The sequence below is a fragment of the Mycteria americana genome, chromosome 3, assembly GCF_035582795.1.
Source record: "Mycteria americana isolate JAX WOST 10 ecotype Jacksonville Zoo and Gardens chromosome 3, USCA_MyAme_1.0, whole genome shotgun sequence".
Classification (NCBI taxonomy): domain Eukaryota; kingdom Metazoa; phylum Chordata; class Aves; order Ciconiiformes; family Ciconiidae; genus Mycteria; species Mycteria americana.
This window is the reverse complement of record NC_134367.1, coordinates 75,172,123-75,192,981: the sequence shown is the minus strand read 5'-3', so window position 1 is coordinate 75,192,981 and position 20,859 is coordinate 75,172,123. Positions and strand designations below refer to the sequence as shown.

At 39.4% G+C, this 20,859-nt stretch overlaps 1 protein-coding gene across 5 annotated transcripts; it reads right to left on the bottom strand.

The window, feature by feature from the left end:
* Positions 1–2,619: 2,619 nt before the first annotated feature.
* Positions 2,620–20,658, bottom strand: FBXO30 (F-box protein 30). Of its 5 annotated transcripts, none has more exons than XM_075499058.1 (5): positions 20,390–20,658; positions 16,207–16,302; positions 15,569–15,673; positions 6,429–8,523; positions 2,620–5,544 (listed from the first exon to the last, which is right to left on the bottom strand). In XM_075499058.1, exons 4-5 carry the CDS (start codon positions 8,505–8,507, stop codon positions 5,341–5,343), a joined length of 2,283 nt encoding a protein of 760 aa, XP_075355173.1. In that variant the 5' UTR covers positions 8,508–8,523; positions 15,569–15,673; positions 16,207–16,302; positions 20,390–20,658; the 3' UTR covers positions 2,620–5,340. The 5 variants fall into 5 exon arrangements, with proteins under 5 accessions (XP_075355173.1, XP_075355174.1, XP_075355171.1 ...); XM_075499059.1 differs by lacking the exon at positions 20,390–20,658 and adding an exon at positions 17,038–19,739; XM_075499056.1 differs by lacking the exon at positions 16,207–16,302.
* Between the last annotated feature and the right edge of the window lie 201 nt (positions 20,659–20,859).

Here is a 20,859-nt window from a genome sequence, read left to right as displayed (position 1 = left end):
CCAAGGTTCAAATCTCATTAAGCGGCACATTATTTGCTGTTTGCTGCAAAGGCCTCCTGAATTACAGGTGGAACACAACTATACAATTACAATACTAAAGAGTACACAATATTCAGATTACACAACACATAACCATCGAACATTAACACTTCTGAACAAAGTCCAACATGCGTTCATGCCAGGTCCTTGACTGTTCATTTGCTAACCAGTCACATAATCAGATTAGTTTTGTTCTGCAGCCTACCCCTTTGTTGGGATGTTCACGTGAAAATACTAATGCAACACAACTTTCATCCTGCTAGCAGAATTCTCTCCATTTAAATCACAATAAGCTTGAAGATAGCTCTTTTGTTACATGCTGGAAAACATACCTTAGGGGGAAAAAATCAGATCTTAAATGAAAAGCATATATTACAATCTATTTTTTGTGTTCCATTTTTTTATATTGTAAAATTCTCAGTTCGATACTACATTATGACACTGTCAAACTGAAATAATTTTGTAAGGTCATTGCAACTTTTCCTACTACTGTTTTTCTGCACTTCACTCATTTTATGATTTTAAATAAATAAATAAATGTCAGCACAGTTTAGGATGAAACTAAGAACCAGAACACTGAAATATCCCCACGGCAGAAATCACAATTTTCTGATTGATTCTACAAATCTAGCCTTATATGAATTCACACCTCAGGAAATCCTAGCCTTTTTTCCTATATTTTGCACTTAAAATCATACATGTTTATTTTGTATACATTTTTCTACTACCTGAGGCTATAACCAGTCTGCGTACCTACTACTGCATGTGTTGCAGAATTTGGTTTGTCAAAATAGCAGAGGTGTGGACTTCTGCTGTCACATTTCATAGTGCATCTAATAATGATTAATAATGTTTTCTCAACTACCAGGCCATTAGCAAGTTATAGTGAATGCTATCAGTCATCTTATTTTGCTCCTTGCATTCCCTAACATTTTTGTTTCCTTTTTCTGGCAAATACTGATGGAAACCATGCAGATGAATTCTCCATATCCAAAGGACCTTATTTTTCTATTATTCTTATCAAATATTGCCTCTGACACCACCAGCATGTAGAACCTACATCGAATACATACCTTGCATTCAGTGGAGAGGACTGCATTCAACATAACTAATACTTGATTCAGGAATACAGGCAGCACTTGGAGACAGTTTACAACTAAAGCACATTATAGAGCTCAAATAGCAGCAGGGTAACTCCTGCTATCATGGAAAGACTGATAAATCATCAGTGAAGCACAGTTGCTGCATGCACAAGTCAGAAACTCGCAGCACTCAGACAAACACAGTCCCTCAGAAGAGTCTCTATGCTGGGACTGGATGCCTTTGTTATTTTAAGCCCACTTCTCCATTCAGTTTTCCTCTCCAGTTTGGATTACTGCTACAATATTCACCACATGCCGACCAGTCACACTATGAGAATCCCATTCTTCAAACTCTCTCTGCTTTACATGCCATAACTTTTTATAAACACTGTCTGAATGCTATTTTTTCCTCAGTCCTGTAAACAACCACAAGGTTTTGCTCATCTGAAGATGATCAAAGATGCTTGAACAGACATTCTGACTGAAAGAATTTAAATCAGCTTTCTGGTATTACAGCAAGCATCGAATTCTCCACTGAACTTAAATCTCGTTTTAGGAAAGTACATTCAGCAGGTAAGAGCCTATGAAGATAGTTTTAGCAGTAGTATTCTCAGAAAAACAAGCTAAAACATACAGGCAAATCCTCTAAAATACTTTAAGCATCAAGAAACTTAAAGTGAGACAAAAAATATTTCCTGACACAGCAGAATATCCACTTATGGAGAGAAAAAACAAAAGGCTAAAATGGCTTGTCTAAAAAGTAAAATAGCCACAAGTTTGTAATGGCTGAAATTAAACCATGAGTCACACCACATTACTCAAGACAGTTTAATTTATTATCAGATTTATGTAGTATAGGTACATTTTTATTTGTGAAGACTGTTGGCATACTTGTATTAGCAAATGGCGGGGCAAAAGGTCAATTTCTGGGCAGAGTCTTCTATTTTAGTGAGGTTTTGTTTTATGTTTTGCCGTTCCACAAACAGTCTGAACTACAACTATTATCTAAAAACCACCCTAAATTTTTGCTTCTGTACCATTTCAAGCAACAACTTTCTACAGAAAACTTTACTCATGAGACAATACACTGAAAATGTTCTTCACAAACCAGTAGTGTGTGTGTCATGTTGATCAGATAATCTTTCCAATTTACTATTCAGAAAAAACAATTAAAACAAACCTACAAGGTACAATATGAGTCTTCAATGTTACGTAGTTAAATCTTTAATTGTGGAAGGAAATCTATGCTGCGTAATAGACCAAAGCAATAGAAAAGGGTGTATAGTCTAAAAAAGGAATGACTGATCTTCATAATGAAGTGAATGTGAATACATATTAATCACTTCCAAATTATGCAATGTTTAAATGTTTGTAAATAGGTTCCTTTATGTAACTTGATTTTTTGAGTACTTACTGGAATCCTATAGGCAGACATCGAGCACCATGTTTGAACACCGGAAGGCTGGTGATAAGCTTTAAAAAAAAAGTACAATCATACTAAAAGAGAAACTCCAAAAGTTTTATTAGGATTTCAACAGACATTGCAAAAAAATATTGCATAATGATTGAAAACATAATATTTTAAACAAAGTAGCAATGTGGTATCAAGTAAAAGAAAGTCTGGAACAGCTGTCTATATATGCTGTAAGGAAGATGTACCAGGAAAGGGATACAACATTTTTAAAATTCAAGGGCAAATGTGAACAAGCCACATTTTGATAGACTGACTATACACCATAGATGTTTTACAAACTGCATAGCAGTGTAAAAAAAAAGTTTTAATTCTAACTATATTGTATTCCTGCATTTGGAGCAGTTTACAAGGCAGAGGTTTTGTTTACAACATTGACATTTTAATAGCTCTGGATTCTCATAAAAAATAAACTAATTTAACAAAAAAGCCTGTATCTACATTTGAAAATAAAAGTGCATGTATTGAGAAATAGTGTTATTTCTTAAGAAGAACACAGAGTACTTTTAAAAGTTCATTTTAATAGATCAATAACTGATGATACTTTAGACGTAGATCTGCACTGTGCTACAAGCGAGATTCCACCAACACCAGCTCCTCTAACCGAATACCCTCTTGTCCTAAGCAACCAAGACACATGCCTGCCTACCATACTTATCAGGGTTCTGGGTAGTTACAGAGAATGCCAAGTACCAAAACCACCACATTGCTGACTAAAAAAATACCAGTAACCCAAGACAGATGTTTTAGATTTAGCCATAAATGCAACCATAAACTCCTCAACATTCAGGATCCTTCCAGTCACACAACTACTTTTACACACTGGAGAGCAGCAGCAAGGAGCCATTAGAGCTAAAAGACAAGAACTGATGAAAGTCTGTCTCCGGCCTTGTACTGAAGAATTTCTGGGTAATGTGCATTTCAGTGCACTCAAAGAACAGGGAGGGTGTTAAAATCCCTACCTAAAATCCAGTTGGTGTAGTCAGATTTGTACATGAATCTAGATTCTCTTTTCCACATAACTGTGGTAACAGCTAAGAATTACTGCAAATACTGCTAACTTCTGTAGAGGGTTTACTCCTTTCCTCTCTCCAAACAAAAAAAGAGAAAGTGTGGAAAGAGAACATGTAGTTTGAAGATCCAGGCAGAACTTCTGTTTGAGCTCTTGTAATTTCAACTCATGGCACTGAAGAACTAGATTTAATTTTTTTCTGGGCACCTGTAGCACTCTGGATAGAAAAAGGCAGTGGATGTCTAGCTGGACTGGACCCAGAATGGGAAATGCACAGATACCAAAGTTGTGAAATGCAGCCAGACTAGCCATAAACAAGTGTCCAGTACAGAAATTACGAGTAATAAATTTAGCCTTTTTTGTAAACATCTCCTCCTTACTAATATCTTATTTTTTCCTATAATGGAAATACGTACTGTATTTCTTTGTTCCAAGCTCTGGTCTGTTTCTGTTTTAGCTTTGTGGCACAGTTGCTAAGTGCAACAGGCTAGAGACACCAACATTAACACAAACAAGTTGGAAAGTCAGTTCAAGTTATTACAGTTTTGCTATACCAGGCCATTTTTCATAGCAGGTATTCTCTGTTCACAAATGCTTTGTAAGGTCTTTTATTATGGAAGACTGGAAGCAAATTGGAGTTGTTCATTTAACAGATGTGGTTGAACTTACATTTCTGATACGCCTTATGCAATTAACAAATCATGTCTCATCTTATGAAGATGATACATTTGCTATACATACCAGTAATTTAAAATGCTCCTCAGAAAAGCAGCATTTTTATAGACAAATTAACAGAAAAGGAGACAATACATCTCACAATACCATAAAACAAGTAAAGCCCTTTCATTAGCTGCATTATAAATTCATAACTGTTCATCACATACTTTGAATTTCTGACTGCTCAAGCAATTTAACCCTCAGCCAACTGCAGGACAAGGAAAAACATTTTAAACATTTTATATCGATGTCATTGTAGGTGCGAGAGTAAAAACTAGTATTCCATGTTTTTAGCTCTAAAAGTTTTGCTCCCAAAAGTGAAATAACTGTTAATTGTTCAGAAGAAAAATAATCATTGTTGACATGTCAAAAGAAAGTTGTACTAAAAATTAAGCTGCTGTAAATCTGAGTTCACTTAGATGATTCCTAAAAAAAAACTTTAAAAAAAAAAAGCTGATCCTAGATCACCTGTTAACTAGGAAGAGCACTAGAACACCACTTTCATGAGAAAAGATGCATTTAAAAGCTGTGTTCGAGAATTCTACTATAAAGTTTTGAATTCTTCCTTATCTTTCAAATATTTGGATTACAATTTGTTAAAAAAAATAGACCAAATACAGAAAGTACATTTGGTCAGGATTTTGTCTCACTACAATTCAGTGTTTCCTATCTAAATGTGCATACCATTTAGAGGCCATTTTTGAAATATTATCAGTCAACAGCAACATGGGCACCAGTGAATCAGAAAACACACCTTAGGATTTTGTTCTTAAATTACATAAGTTAGATAAAACTACCCTGTCCAGCAAGTTCTGAATTTTTCAAACGTTAAGGCAACTTTCATTACTTTCCAGCTAAACAGTATTATAAAAAATAAATGTCACTTCAAACCTTATATACACAGTGACAGAGTAGATTTAGCTAGAAAGTATCTTTAGTACATTAATAAAGTGTCACGTAATATTACCGAGGTTATATCAGGTGCTTGAGTGTATGTGCAATTGGAGTGGTTGCAATATTTAAAGTACTGGTTTCAAAACAGAGCGCAGTGAACGTCCTTCTTTAGTGAGTTCTCGTGTTACACACATACACGGCAGCGGAACAGCCTCCTCTCTTCTCTCTACGGCATTATAGCTACATTTCTTCAAGTGGTCAGCCATGCTTACGATGTCAGCAAACTTCCACTCATTCACAGTACAGAAGGCTGTACTGAAGCGCCAAACCTAGAAAATAAGTTGCACTTAGGCTCAAAATGTTTTAATATACCTGAACTCAGAGCAGGAAATTAAATGTCTGCACTATAATACTTTCAGGCAGTGTTTTGCAGCTACTATAAATCATACTAAAAATCAACATGACAGAAACATACAATGCTAAATTTTGTATAGTCAGTCCCAGGCTGATTCAGATTCCAAGTCAGCTCTGAACACTGGGAAGAAAAGCAGGCAATACTTTTTGCATCTACAAAGTAGATGCAATCAGAAGTTAAATGAGGAAATATTGCATGACCAGTCACAATGATCCATTTCTGAAATGATCAGCTTCTGCAATTCCAAATGATTGCTGCAGATACTCTGCAGTTCTGGGGGGGAGACGTGGGGGAAATGGTGAAAACTGTACTATACAAAGGTCACCCAAAAAGGTTTTAAGAATTATTGACATACTTAAGGCACTCAATATCATGGCAATGGACAGAATCTCAACAGATGAGCAAAAATTAAAATTGCTGTAAACAGTATAAAGGCAAGAAAAGCAAACTTTGTAGGCAACCTTCCCGCTTTCGTGGAATATTAATATTAAAGAAAATCATGAAGCAATCATTTAACATTTTAAAATCCTGGGAAAATCAGAGGTTAATTTATTTACATCAAGTAAAAATGAGACAGACACTACTTTAACTTCTACTTCTCCAAGTGTGGAAAAGACTGAGCCAACCGGCTAGCAATTTTCACTAATTGTTGTTCTATATGACAATCTGTTTCTTGAAGGAATATTACATCAAAAAACAGTAATAACAATAGTGATCAAGGAAAATATTAAGGGAAAAAGCAGAGACATGACCAACTTAATACTTTCCCTTTCACCTTCAAAATAAAAAATAACTTACCTTTTCTTTTATCTGCCAAGAAGAACTTCCATCTGGGCACTTCCTCTTCTCCCAAAGCAGTATCACCATTCCACGTGCTTGAAGCAAGCTTCCACACACATCTCTCATTAAACGCGACACTCTTGAAAGCTGACATAAACTAAAGCCATCTAGAAAACTAGCAATATGCTGCAGAACCTCAAAAGGTAGACTACTCAGATGGTCATTGTGTAGTCCAATTAAGCAGCTTTTTGCTGGTTCTACTAATACCGTGGATATACAAGGCTGAACTCCAAATGACCGTAAGTGGCGGTCATGAATAATTTTTGCCCCTTGTGTTGAAGGGCAAAACCTTCGTTGAGAATATGTACACCCATAATATGCCAAAGGACACCTCTGCTCCATCCAGCCATTAAGGCCAGCATGAATGTCACCATGCACATTCTTAAAATGCGATGAAAATTCATTCCTCCTAAACAACTGTCCACAAACAAATGTAAACATTGAACGCTGTTTTGTTTGGTATCTAGCCACATATTCCAATACCAAATCCAGTCCAAGGGTCTGGAATGGACTTGGATTTGAGAGCTGTGGGTTGGCATGATCACATGCAGAAGCTGAAGCTATTTCCCCCACCATTGTATTTGTGGCCAATATAGCAGATGGGAGAGAAAACGTTTGGGTCCCAAAGTCAACGTGATACACATCGACAGTGCGACTTTCTGATATCCCCCTACCTCCGGGAGAGTCTCCCAGGCAAAACAACAGAGCTGCAGTGATTAGATCAATCCCCTGAAGACCCATAGGATCTTCTGTTATCTCCAAATCTGACGTATCAACAGCTTTGTCTTCTTTTGGTGTAGACCAATAGTGGTTAACAAGGAATTTGTATGATCGATGCCGTAAAAGTGAAAACGCATCTATGTTTCTCAATCTTTCTTGCTCCACTTGTCTCTCTAACATTTCTTCTTCGTTAGCATTATGGGGAAGTAGTACATGATTAACATTGCCATTAACTAAGTGATCAGCTGATATTACTTCTTTAAGTTGTGCTGTTACAGGGAAGGAGCTGCAAGACTGTAATGCTTCATCATCATGAGATGCAGTACATTCACCATTTGCTACACTGGATGGTTTTGAATTAGATACACCAAGATCTTCATTCTGGTCCAACACCTTTGAACATTCATTTTCTACATGAAAGCCATTACACAAAAGTGAGGAGTTACTGAGGTTTAGATTTAAGTCATGTTTTTGCACTACATCGTAACAAATATCACTAGAACCATTTTGCTCCATTTGTGAATTTTGACTCAGGCTATCAAAGTTAATTCCCCCAACTGCTCCTATGTTATCTTCATCTGGGTATTCATGGTCAGACTTTTTATCCTGAATACTGCCATTAGAAGCTTGTTCTTTAATCTCAGTATCTTCTTTCATTTCATGTGGTGAAATGCAGAGCCTTGAACTCAACATATTAATGTCCCTTGTAGCAGTGTTCAGGATATCCAGAGCAGCAGCTAAACTCCTTGTTGTTTCTACAGTAGCTTGATAAAGTGCGCCATAGGACTCTTCATCTACAGGCATCAAACCATTTGAATGCACTGTATCTGGGGCACTTGATTTGACAGAGGTTTGCTCTCTGGATTCTGGTATTTGATCACCTGCTTTTGACATCATAGTTGCTACTTTAAGTGATTCTAATAACATGCGCTGGTCTTGAAGGGCTAAAGCCATATCTAGCTGTTCCACTTCATCAACATCTTTACTCAGATTTTCGTAAGATTTTCGGTCTGCGTAACTGACTGGCCATCTATTCCACTCCATGGTACAACATACCACACTTGCAGGACAAACTTCTAGATGATCAGCAATTTTATTTCGGGCTACTACGAAGGGACATCCAAAGCCACTATTCAAACAAGGCACTCTTTCAAGTGGACATAACATGCGATGTTCCTCAGCTTTACACGAGTGAAAAACTGCTCCACAAACCAATGGGCAGCCAATCAAATCACAGGCAATGCCAGGCTCCGGTCTGGTCATACAACGACGGCTGACACAGTTCACACAGTGTAAATGTTGTTGATGTTCCTCCATGACTGTAAATCCAATTCTGAATGAAGAGAAAGGAGACAAAAGCATAGAATATTAACTCAATATTGTTAACATTTACTAACAGTTATTTGCAGTTTTGCATCCTCTACGTGTACAGAGAGATAGATGTTAACACAATGTGAACTGATCAGTAGCCACTTTAAGAGAACAAGTATGTGACATCTTATCTCAAAGAAATGGTGTTCAAAAGTTCACCTGAAAATTAAAGATACACATTTGTATCAGAGTTCAACACACAGTCTGTGCATTTATTCACGAGGTATAATATATGCAACTTAGGTAAAAATGTTGTATAATCCTTCCCTCTGGAATAGCTCTCTTCCTCTGCCCGTTGCAAATAGGTGATTCAATGAAAAACAAAGCATGATCGTTGACTATGGCCTAGTACCTAAAATCATAAACCATACAACTCTACAGAGTAGGGATATGAAATACTGGAAGCCAGATTCATCCTCATCTCCAGTTCTCTAAATTAAACAGAAGCAACCTATTCCCTGGGCTGCTTGCTACCACCTAAGCTTCTGACACCCTCTTCATGGAGTTCTGTTTAAGACAATCTGCAGTCCTCAGCGCGTATCTCAATCCCGTCATGTCCCATTCTCCCCCCTCCGTGCTTCAAGACAGCAGTCCTTTATAACAGGTCTTCACTCTTCTTTTTTTCTTCATCTATAGCCTATAGCTCCTCCCTTATTTTTATAGTAGTTGTTGCATAAGGGTAGCAACTATACTACACATTAAATAAATAAGTACTTTTACATAAAACTTTACTACCCAACACGGTCCTATCTATAGCTCCAGTTCAACCCACAAAAGGTAATTTTTTTAATGCATCCTATGGCTGTCATGATTACAATACCGGCAGTTCAAAGTGTAAGGGTAACGCAACAACTTTACATAACAAGGCCAAACAGCAATAAAAATCCAAATAAAATTCATTGCATAATCTATCATAACAAATGGACACAAACAAAAAATTCAATTCTTTGTTGTGGTAGGGAGAAAAAAAGAAAAAAAAAAAGAAGAGAGTAAACTTTGCATCTTTGTACAATACTTCAAGACGCTCTGGAACTGCTCACTAGCTGGAGTGCAGGCCCACGCAAGTGACCAAGCTCTCCCCTGTGCTCTAACAAACTCCCTCTCAGAAGTGATACCACTAGGGATTACAGTTCAGAGATATCAGAGAATGACTTGCACAGAGCCAAACCTCAAAATACTGTGTCAAAAATACATTCTCAGTTCCATCTTTTCCTCATCCCCACCCTCCAGCAATTTTCTTGAAAAATAAAATGCTTACAGAATTTAAGATTAATAGATATGGTGCCTTATTTTATTCTACTAGCTAACAAGTGCTCTCATGCATTGTCTTCAGACTAAACACTTCAGTTTTAATGCATTAAAATTTCTTAAATTAAAAATACTCTAAACTGTAAAAATAAAACTGATTAGTATTATTCCTTTTGTTCAAACTGAAGGTAAGAGGAAACTAAACAGCCTTTTAGACACTCCACTTTAAATTATGGCATTTAAATAGAAATCTATGTGACACTTTACTCACTTGTATTCTTTTAATGCTTTGAAATTCATGCCAACTTTAAGTAGCAATCAGTCCTCATCCCCCCATCCGTCGTAATTTGGATAACTCAAATATTTTAGCCACCCACTCTCCTGAACACTTCTAACAAAGAAGCATATGTGCTACACTCAGCAGGCAAAACACAGCTGAATTTTTCCCACCATACCTTAGTATTTATATACTGAGTAACAAGTAAGTTTCCAATAAATTGTCAAGTGCATCAGACACTGAACTCAGTGACTGACGGACTTGCTAAACGTTTTAGTTAACCTTTCTGGCACACAATCTGCCTTCAACTTGCATATTAAGTCAGATAGCATCTACTGCAAAGAGCTGAAACATGTTCAGTAAAGAATGAAAAAGAAAATTACTTGACTTCTCTGAAATATTTTTAGTTCTTCCAGCAAAGCCCTCTCTAAGTAATTCGTGCCAAATACAACAGCCTACCTGTTGCTTGACCAAAGAAAATTTCAGACTTCTACATCAATACTGAAACCAAACTCTAGTTTTCCTCAAGTCAACAGGTAAGCAGAGATCAAAAGGAAGCTCTCAGGTTAAGTGTGTATTTTAAAGTGCTTAACACAAAATGGCAACAGCCCTGAAAAAGACAATTGCTAGTTTATAATGCAAGAGCCCTTATAGAGCCCAGCCCTTGCTTCATATATCTGAACACAGTCCTGCTCCCATAAAACAAGCAGTCTGGTAGCAGTAAAGCTTAATTTAATCAGTTACCCACAATTATGTTTAAAAAAAAAAACAACAAACATATATAGATATATATATATAGTTTACCTACTTTGCAAAAAGCTATGCACCCTGCTCACTTTAAGATGGCCAGAAGGGAGCCACTCCTAGAGCAGAGGGCAGGTGTGTTAGCTAGCGGATCCTGCTATGCTAGCACTGTTCTATTGCTTCTAGGCCAAAGCTGGCCTGCATGCAGACAGCTCAGAACGCAGTCAAACTGAGCTCGTGTTTGCCTGCACTGTTTGTGTAGACATACCCTAAATTAGTCAACCATCATTAAATACTATCTTTAAATAGCCTATGTGAGCTTACACAGAAGAACATTCTATTAAGACAGTAAAACATCCTCCTCCCTAGCACACTATCTTGGTCTTTACAAGTCAGATTGTGAAACCTGAGTTGCATGATGATACTGGCTTTTCTCAGGCTCCTGGACTCCATTCACACATAAGCTAATATTCATCAAAACTTGATGATTTCATACAAGCAAATGAAATTTTGAAGTGTGTAAGGAGACAAAACTTCCTGAAAACATCAAATACCACTAACAAACAGTATATGAAAGCCAGAGCAGACACTAAAACACCATGTTTTACCAATAGGTAGATGCCAATTTAGTTCTGTAACAGGTACTTGCAATTGTTTTTATAAAGAAGCAGATATGCATGTGATCAATTAAATACCTGAACTAACCTATTCTCTCAGTTTCCTTAAATTAGAATTCTATTGGTCACTAAAAAGTTTGATATTAGTTGCCATTTCTCTTAAAATTTAAATCCTTTGGCTCCTTAACTAAATATATAATTTAAAATCTCTTTGGACATCAGTAGACCGTCAGCAGGACATTCACTAAAATTCTGTGTCCTGCTTACAAACCTTAACTTCACAGCACTTGCTGCAGAACTTCAATTTAGTCAGAATGTTGCATTTTATTTATAGCTTACTACAAAGTCCCTTTATATATATCAAATGTCCTTTTTATGCATTTTTAATTTTAATACCTGGGCTTCAAACTCAACAACTGTTTTGGGCAGTCATGAGTTCCTGGACCACTTAAACTAGTTAAGGCTTTTGATATAATACAATTATCAAATTGCAAAGTAAGTCCAAAGGCAAAAAACTAAATGGTCCTATCAAACTGGTGAAATACTGGATAAGACCTCAAGAATTAGCACATTCATTAATCAGCAAATGGTCACAACTCCCTCCATTTTGTAAGCTAACTTCATGAACCACGGAACTTAGTACCTCTTTGATTCATTGATTAAGAGCATCCATATTTGAATCCTTTTCCTTTGAAGAACCAGAACCAATATATCACTAATACTACACTGAGAACAAGAACCACCCTCTTCCCAAACACTGCCTTGTAAAGGAAAAAACTGTTGGGTGAAGGGGAGATAAAATTCTTCCTGGAGGTAACAAAAGTGCTTTCAGTTACTCTGATACAGAAAATTGAAAGGGCTAGCAAAGAGTGTCACTGCTGACCTGAAGAAAAATACCCGTCATTAAAACATATACCAATAATATTTATAGTGTTTATACCCCATTGTGTTCCTTGCCACAATTTGGTGAGAAGATAGTGTCAGATCAATGACTATAGCAAGAACGAACAGCTGTCCTTTTCTGATAGTGTAGTGTCAGCAACTAGCTTCAGTTCATATGAGATGCTTAAGTACACACACTTGACTGTTACTAGCAGAGAAGCCTAAAAATACATCCCGTTCCAGTGAGGTGACCACTGCTCTCAGAATTTGTGCAATCACTTGATGTTATTGTACATACTATACAGTCAGCTGACCAAATCAGCCAGAACATGCTTTGAAAATCTGTCATAATTAAAAGGATTAAAATTCCAGCTGCTACAGCCACATGATTTTCAGTTGCTGTTGTAACACAAACATTAAAATAGCATAATAAGGGTTTCAAACAGTCACACCACAATACTTCAGCTGCAAGTAAGAGCTGTCACTTTCCTCTACACCACAAAGTATAAGGAGCTGTACTTAGTATTATCAAACCCAAAGTCTGCTTACTTACTCTCCCCTACATGAATTCTTTGGTGCCAGTCAGATAGGAAATAACAGCAACTATTACTACTATCAGAACCCTCCATTATTCAGCTACCTTTTATTCACCAAACCTATAAAGCTCAACTATATTTGAGACTCTTCTCTCTATCAAATTCGACTAAATAGGCCAACAGGTTCTTAAATTACTGGTTCAAGGAAGTAGAAGAATAGGGAGACACAAGCAGCACTACAGGTTTAAACTCCCAGGAGCATCCAAATCCACCCACAAGCAGCCAAATATATGCAAACCATTCTAAAAAATTCCCTTTTGTTTTAGGGATTGTAGAAGAGAGTGCCTTATTTCTGAATCTTCCAGCTTTTACCCAGGTCTCTGACTAAAAGAGTGGCTAACAAATCTGGTAAGATGCAGAAACTTTCAGAGAGGAAATGGCCAAGTGAGAGAGAGATTTAACTGATAGGTGGTTAAAAAAAGGGTAAGGAAAAATAGGTAAGAGGTAGAGAGCAATATTATTTTAAAAAAAAAAGACCTTTAGAATATTCTGCCAAAATCAAATTGGCAGTACTATAGATAATTATTGAACAAGCTATTTTATTTATTCTACCATGCATGGTAGAATAACTATCATTCACCTTGACTCACAGATCTAACTATCAAATGCTTTAAGCAAGCTTTGCAGTCTTCTAGAAGGTAAGCTTTTCTTGTCTTGTCATCCCTATCCTGCACAAAAAGTATAACAATTTTTGTATCTAAAAGGCAACACCTCAGTCTATTACTACAATAGCATGGCTGCATTAACTTTCTATGTTATGCATGTTATGCTCCCTTTTTGGGTTTGGGGGTGGTGGTGTTTGGGCTGGTTGGTTTGAGGTCTGTTTTGATTTAACAGTTTTCAAATAATTGATTAAAAACATGACCTGGAGGTTCAGCAAGATGTTTTTGACACCATTTCAATTGGAGAATGGCAAATGCCACCATTAGTTGCCATCCCTGCTTGAGGTGAGCAATAGAAGGCAGCTCTAACTCTACTCCTCAAGACTTCACAAAGTCTAGGGTTAAATAGCCCCATCCTGATGCTTCTCCAAAGCCAATGCAGCCATTGGCCTCATATTAGGGAGCTGGGTACCTCAAATCCTGCTTAAATGTCCCTCCATAGCATTGGGAAGGCAGGAAACAGGTACATACAGCAAAGTTAATCTAATGCTACACTAATTTCCAACTACTTTTTAAAATGGTAAATTCAAAAGAACAACAAACAACATTACAAACTGCTAGTTATTAACGTGAAATAACATGACTAAGAGGTGACAAATTTAAAGGCATGTGTTTCAGTTGCACAGGTAATAGAGTAGTACATGTGGCCACATTTTAATATCTTATATACTAGGCAGTTGTTCTTTTTTATACCATTTTTCTGATTTCAAAGAGAAGTTCCTGACAGGAACTTTATGAAGCCTTATATTTCCTCAAACTAGTTTACACCAGACATACTTTTAGGAAGTAGAATCCTTTCAGATGCCACACTTAAAATCTCAACCTTATGGGATACAAATTACCACCTTTCACCGCCGAGTTCATCAGGACAACCCTGGCTTCTGTTACAACTAGGCAGATCAGAGAAGTTAAAACTATATTTAAAACATTTGGATAGACAAGTTTTCACTGCCTTCTCAAACATAGATTCATCCACAACAAAGAAGAGAGCATCTTCCCTGCCTGGTAGTGACTGCACATGTTGGACATACTAGAATGAGTCTAGATTATTTTTTTGTTAATCACTGAACACATGAGAAGGAGCTTCAGTTACTAAAGCCCAAACTACTATACAAGTAGTATGCTACTTCTACCATTATCATCATAGTCTACAGCAATTTATACATATTACACGAAAGAGGCAGGAAAAGGTCAGGCCCAAAACATGGCTTCTTATTGCAAGAAAAAAAACTCAGGGGGATATGTACTTCTGGAAAGATTCTAGTTTTATCAGTGATCTAGCATGGAAGGAGTACTTACTAACTGCTTTTTGAAGCATAAATTAAAGTTATCCATCTACCTCAAAAACAAACCAGACCAAAACAAAAAGAAGCTTATAACTACAGCAAAAATAGTGAGTATAAGAATTATAAGGAAGTGCAACTTTTTAATGTCAACCTTATAGAAAAGCTTTTCCATGTCTACTCTAGCCCCAAACATCCTATTACAGGAGCTGACCTGTATTTTGCATTCTTTTGAGTAACACTTTAGGAGTTCCTTTCTCCCTAGTGGCAAACCATCTTCCTCCCATTCAGAGAATTTAGTGAGGTATTTCCTCCCAAATCATTGCAGCCAAAAAAAACCAGAATTCAAGGGGAAAACAACCGAAAGCAAAACACTGCTTTGACTGAAGTGGACCCTCCACTGATGCCCCATGTGTCCGGCTTTGTTCCATTTTAGAATAGAAGCTCTGATGGAACGATAGAACACTTTCTTCTATCAATATTAAACCCTATGAGTGTTAAAAATCAAACCCAAAACTACTAGGCTTTTCCTTAGAGTACTTTTGTGACAGATCTGCCATGCATTCTTGTCTCCTTGACACATTCCCCAAAGAAGAAACCCAAAGGCCTCAATGTGCCTTTGGCCACACACTGACACAGGACAACCACACCAGGAACAGCTACGCTTGCTGCATGGCTCAGGCACAAAAGCACTCTACCTGTTGAGATGGTGACAGGGCAGAATCAGCTAGAGAGCCAGTAGATTTCATGTGTAAAGCACTTCTGAACTCGAACTCAGTGCGACTCCTCGATTGCTGCAGACTCTGCAAGAAATGAGATCAGAAGTAAGGTTTCATTTCAGGTGTACAGATTGCTTTCCATATGTACAATCCTCTGAAAAGGTCATGTGCTTACACTATCTGGAGCTACAAATGATGAAATATTTTGCCGGTTTTATGGAAAAATAAACAAGTTTTTAACAGACTTTGCAAGTGCAATCTAAGCTCTGTCATTTTATCTTATTGCTAGCTGTTAGACACACTAGATGGATACCTATTTAGTTTTAACGCTAGAAGAGATTATTAAAAGTTATTATTCTGACCTACTTCACTTAATTCTTTGGCTTGGCCCACCAGGAACCACTTAAGAAAAAAAAGATTGCAACAGCTAACTAAAGAGAGAACTTAAAAAAAAAAAAAAAAAAAAAAGTAGTAAAGTTTGATTCTTTCACAAACTGCATTTTAGCCTAGTAAAAATTTGTCCAGCTTCAGCCTTCAGACATGAGAACTTATTAAGCAGTTGCTTAACATTATAAAGCTCTTTACTATAATAACCTGCTTTTTCCATGTGTTCATACCTATAGATTATCACTAAAACTTAACAGAGGTGGAACCGAGGTGATATACCCAACGGAACAATTATATTCTTATCCCCAGATATCATCTCACAAATCCTTCAGAAAAAAAGAAAAGAAAATAAGCCATTTGTCAGAAATCAGAACTACTGGAAAAAATAATGCATTCTATATTACAGTAGGTAGTTTTAGCCACTCAAAAGAAGCCAAAAATAAATCCTTCTCTTACATAATATTTTAATTCATACATGTTGCCACAGAATTCCTGACCTCTGTATATTTACAGAGATCAGGCCAAAAATCTTATTAATATACTGTTCCAGGTCTTACTACACAAGTTTAACCAGTTCCCAAAACAAAATAAGAAAACAACTTTAAAGTAAATGGAACGTGAACACAACTGCTCTCCAAAATCCCAGACTGAAATGCAGATGTTATGCACTCTGTACATGTTATTTTTTCTATTAAAAACACACCCTTGTTAGTAGAAGATGGCCTGACCACTGTACAGCAAAAGCAGACAGTACACAAAAAGATTTTTGTGTACCCCACACTGCACCAGATTAATACTAAAGTAGAAAATATAGAGTTTGTCCTAAAATATTTTGAAAAATTAACAGTAGAACAAAAAGAATAGGAGAACAAGAACAGAGACAGTATTAACAACGTTAACCTATTCTGTTTTCAGGTATTTCACTTCCTTATCAAATGAAAGATGTTTTTTGCAGCACCTGTTGGGCCTTTTCCCCATACAAGCTGCTTGGTTTTAAACCCAATGGAAATAGTAAAAAAAATCCAGTTTAAAAAACCCCTATTTTCTAAACAAAAACTCACCTAGCTCAAATAGTTGATGACAGGAAGCTGGGAATATCTCTCATAATGAGCGTGTTATACCAGCTCTTTCAATATGTTTTTAACTTGAATGAAGAACTGGAAAACACAAAGATCTGCACTACGCTTTTGTGCAGTGTTTTAGGACGTATAATGAGTCATCAATTTCTGATCTCTAATATCATTTAGACTGCCTTTTCCAAATGTCAGTGGGCTTGATGCTATTACTTTTTCCTCAAAGACTCCAGCTGAACATTCCCATCCAAACGCATTCCATAGCCGATGACAATAGTGACTCAGCTAAAACAAGGTTTTGTAAGAGCATTACAGCTACGTCAATAAAGCACACTCCTTAAAAAGATCCTATTTGCAATGAATCTGTTACTCCAACAAACTACTCTGTCCCATAGGACTTTTGGAAAACTACAGTTTCTACTGGAGATGTTTCTAAATAGACAAATAAAAACAAAGCTTAAACTTCAACAAACAAACTAAACACCACCCACCTTCTGGCACCTATGTAACCAAGTCTGAACCAGGTATCGCTACTCAACCATCAACCCAAACTACTACCTTAAGTTTTATATGAAAAGCTGTAACTACGCCAGTTAGAATTTTACCTCACCACACCTCTCGTTCTCATGCCTTAAGTTTAAACCTATCAGGTTTTCATCATGATTTGACATTAAGAGCTTAGATCAATGTTTGGCATTTGGTAAACAACAGCACAGTCTGCTCAATTAGATGTTCTACAGACTGTAAGGGTTTGCAAGGTATTTTAGATTCAAGTAGCATTAACAGATTACAATAAAATTAAAACAAGACATCAAGTGTCACCTCAAAAACTATTAAAAACAGTAGCTTGCGAAGTCAGCAGAATCTAGAACTCCCCTGAGACTTTAACTCTCTTGGCCTGTTTTAGACCAGTTTGTATTACAAGATTTTTTTCAGTCTTTTTCCTTCATTCAATATTGAGACTAGATAGCACCCAGACACTTAGGACAGCTTACATAGGATTTCTCTGTAACCCTCAATGTAACTACTTATTTGTGGTCTGTTCAGGAATATTTACTCCTTATACAATCTAACCATCTCACCAACAAATACTCGAGTTATCTTTATTCTTATTGTGCAGATAAGGAAACTGAAAGAGAATTGTGACCGGTACAATGATCACTAGATAAATTATTCCCTGCTCCCATCTCTATACCACTGGATCTGACTGCCAGAGGCAAACAGCATCTGCCTCACTTGAGACAGAGCTCACCAAAGACATAGGTCTATCAATATGAAGGAAATGTTATTTCTTGTTCAATTGGACTGAATACAAAGCATAGGTTTGTAACAAAGCTGAAATCCACAGCAACAACAGGAGCTCACTTGAAGGCTAACAACCATATGCTTTCTTCTTCACAAAGGTACTACAAGACACTTTTTAGGACCTAGGTCAAAAACTTTTTAGGACCGTTTTAGGTCAAAAACTTGGTTGTCCAAAAACATGCAGAAATCTTGACCAGAAAGTTTCCAACCAGATATTGCTAGTTAAACTCAGCACTTACTTTGCCCATTAGACTTCTAACATCAAAGTAGGAGGCAAGGGAAATATAATCCAAATTTAAGAAGTTAATTGAATACAAGAAGAATTTAGTGCAAAAGAAAGAACATTCAAGAAGCAAAGTAAAAACACTGCTTTTGCATAGGCTTTGCCATTCTGATGAGACTCTCCTGTTCTCTAACACCTTCTAACTTTGGAAAAGAATGAGAGAGACCCCACAAAAAGTCTCAGCTTGCAACACAACCCCAGTTCACCCCCTGAATCTATTTCGTCTCTGGACAAAACTTGACCACTATGGAGAAATTATGCACAGAGATTTACACGTGTATAGAGTGGAAGACGGATTAAAGTTGCCACTGTATTTTTCAGTCTTCCAGGTATTTAACTTGCTTACCAACCAAAGTTCTTTTAATAATATTTTTGTACTTTTAGAAGAGGGGTGGAGAGGGGAAGATCATAAATAAGCATAACTGACATCCTCATCAGCAGGGATGCATGAACCTTAACCCTCCAGTTCACAGCACCAGTTGAGGTGTAAGACATTAACACGCAGCAGAAGGCAGCAGCTGTCCAGGGAAAGGACTTAACCATCAAGTGCTACACACCAGTTCTAGAGAAAGCAGAGGGAGATCTCTTGCCTAAAGTGCTAGCACAAGCAAGGTGATGCTGTTGCTACAGCAGCACAGGCCCGGTTTCGGATTAGTATGCTAATGCACACGTATTTTGGCATATTAACAACATAATCAGCAAAAGGGAAACAAGGATTATGAAAAGCTCCTCAGCCAAATCCGAGTAGAATTTTACAGAGCAAAAGAAAGACGTCTCTCCAGCCCACGGGTTTTCTCCCTGGAGAATTCAGAAGACCTGCTGCAAACAACAGCGGCGCTAGAACTTTTGGAAGCGAGGCCACACGACTGTTTCAACGAGCGTGCAGTTCAACAAGCTGCTGTCCTCTCCCTATACACGTCTGATTGCCAACCTGCGGGGTCACAGGAGTACAGCTACGCAACATTCTTTACCTTCATAAAGGAGAAAAAAAGGTTCCAACGCACGTCAATAACAGCCATCAAAAAAGGAATTGAGAGAAGAGACAAAACACCACCTCTTGCGTGATCTGAGCACAGCTACTCGAAATACACGAACACGGGGGATTAGAGAAGGATTTCAGCAATACCTCTGGATTATTTGCTCTCTCCCCCTCGCCTTCCATGCAGAAAGGAGACTCTCCGACCGCAGTCTCGACAACACCGGGCAGACCCCGGCCCTACCCCTTCCCACGTGCTATCGCGACACCCCGGATAGCGCTGGCAGCACCGCGGGGTAAGAGGAAGCGGCAGCGGCAGGGCTCGCTCCGCCGCCACCCGCTCCCGGCGGCCGCGGGCCCGCAGAGGGGCCAGGCGCGGGGGCGGGGCGGCCGGCGGCCACCCTACATGGCAGGTTACCACCGCCACACACTCAGCACTCTGGGCCCTGCGGGAGCCGGGGGGGGCGGGCAGGGAGGAGGGGACACCGACGAAGCACGCACACCAGACCCCCCGCGGCCTCCTCCGGGGGCTGCAGGCAGCGCCGCCCCCGCCTCCCGGCCGGGACCTGTCAGGGATAGCGGGGAGCCGCGACCGAGCCGGCGCTGCGCCCCGGCCGCCCCCGTCCCGCCGCGACCCCGGGCGCTCGCCCCCGCCGGGCCGCCATTTGTTTACCACCCGGCTGCCAGGCAGCCGCCGCCGGCCAGGAGCGGGACGCAGCCCCGCCGCGGGCGCAGGCCCCGGCTCGCCCCGCCGGCCGCGGACAGCTGCGGCTCACCCGTCCCCGTCGCTCGGCAGGCAGGAAGGCGCGGCAGAGGCGCGGGAGACTGCGCTGCGCCTCGCCCTCTCCCCCGCCGGGCTCTCGCCGCCGCAGCGCTCGCCTCGCCTCGCCTCGCCTCGCCTCTCCCGGCTGGGCCTGGCCTCGCCTCACCGCCCGCCGGCTCCCGCGCGGCCCCGCTGCCGGCCGCGCCCCCAACGGCCGCGCGGACGGGCGCGCGCGCTAGGGCAAGCGAGCGCGCGGGGCGGGGCGGCGGGCGCGGGCGCCCGCGGCGCTGCCGAGGGGCGGGGCAACAGGCCGAGAGCGCGCGCGGTGCCGGCACGGCCTTTCTTCCACGGCGGCTGCGCGCCCGCCTCGGCGGGAGGGGCGGGGTCACGGAGCAGGGGCGAAATGCCCGGATGTCGCGTTCTCGCCCGCGCGCATGCGCGGTGGTGGCAGGGGTTGGGGCCACGGGAGTGTGCGTGGCCGGG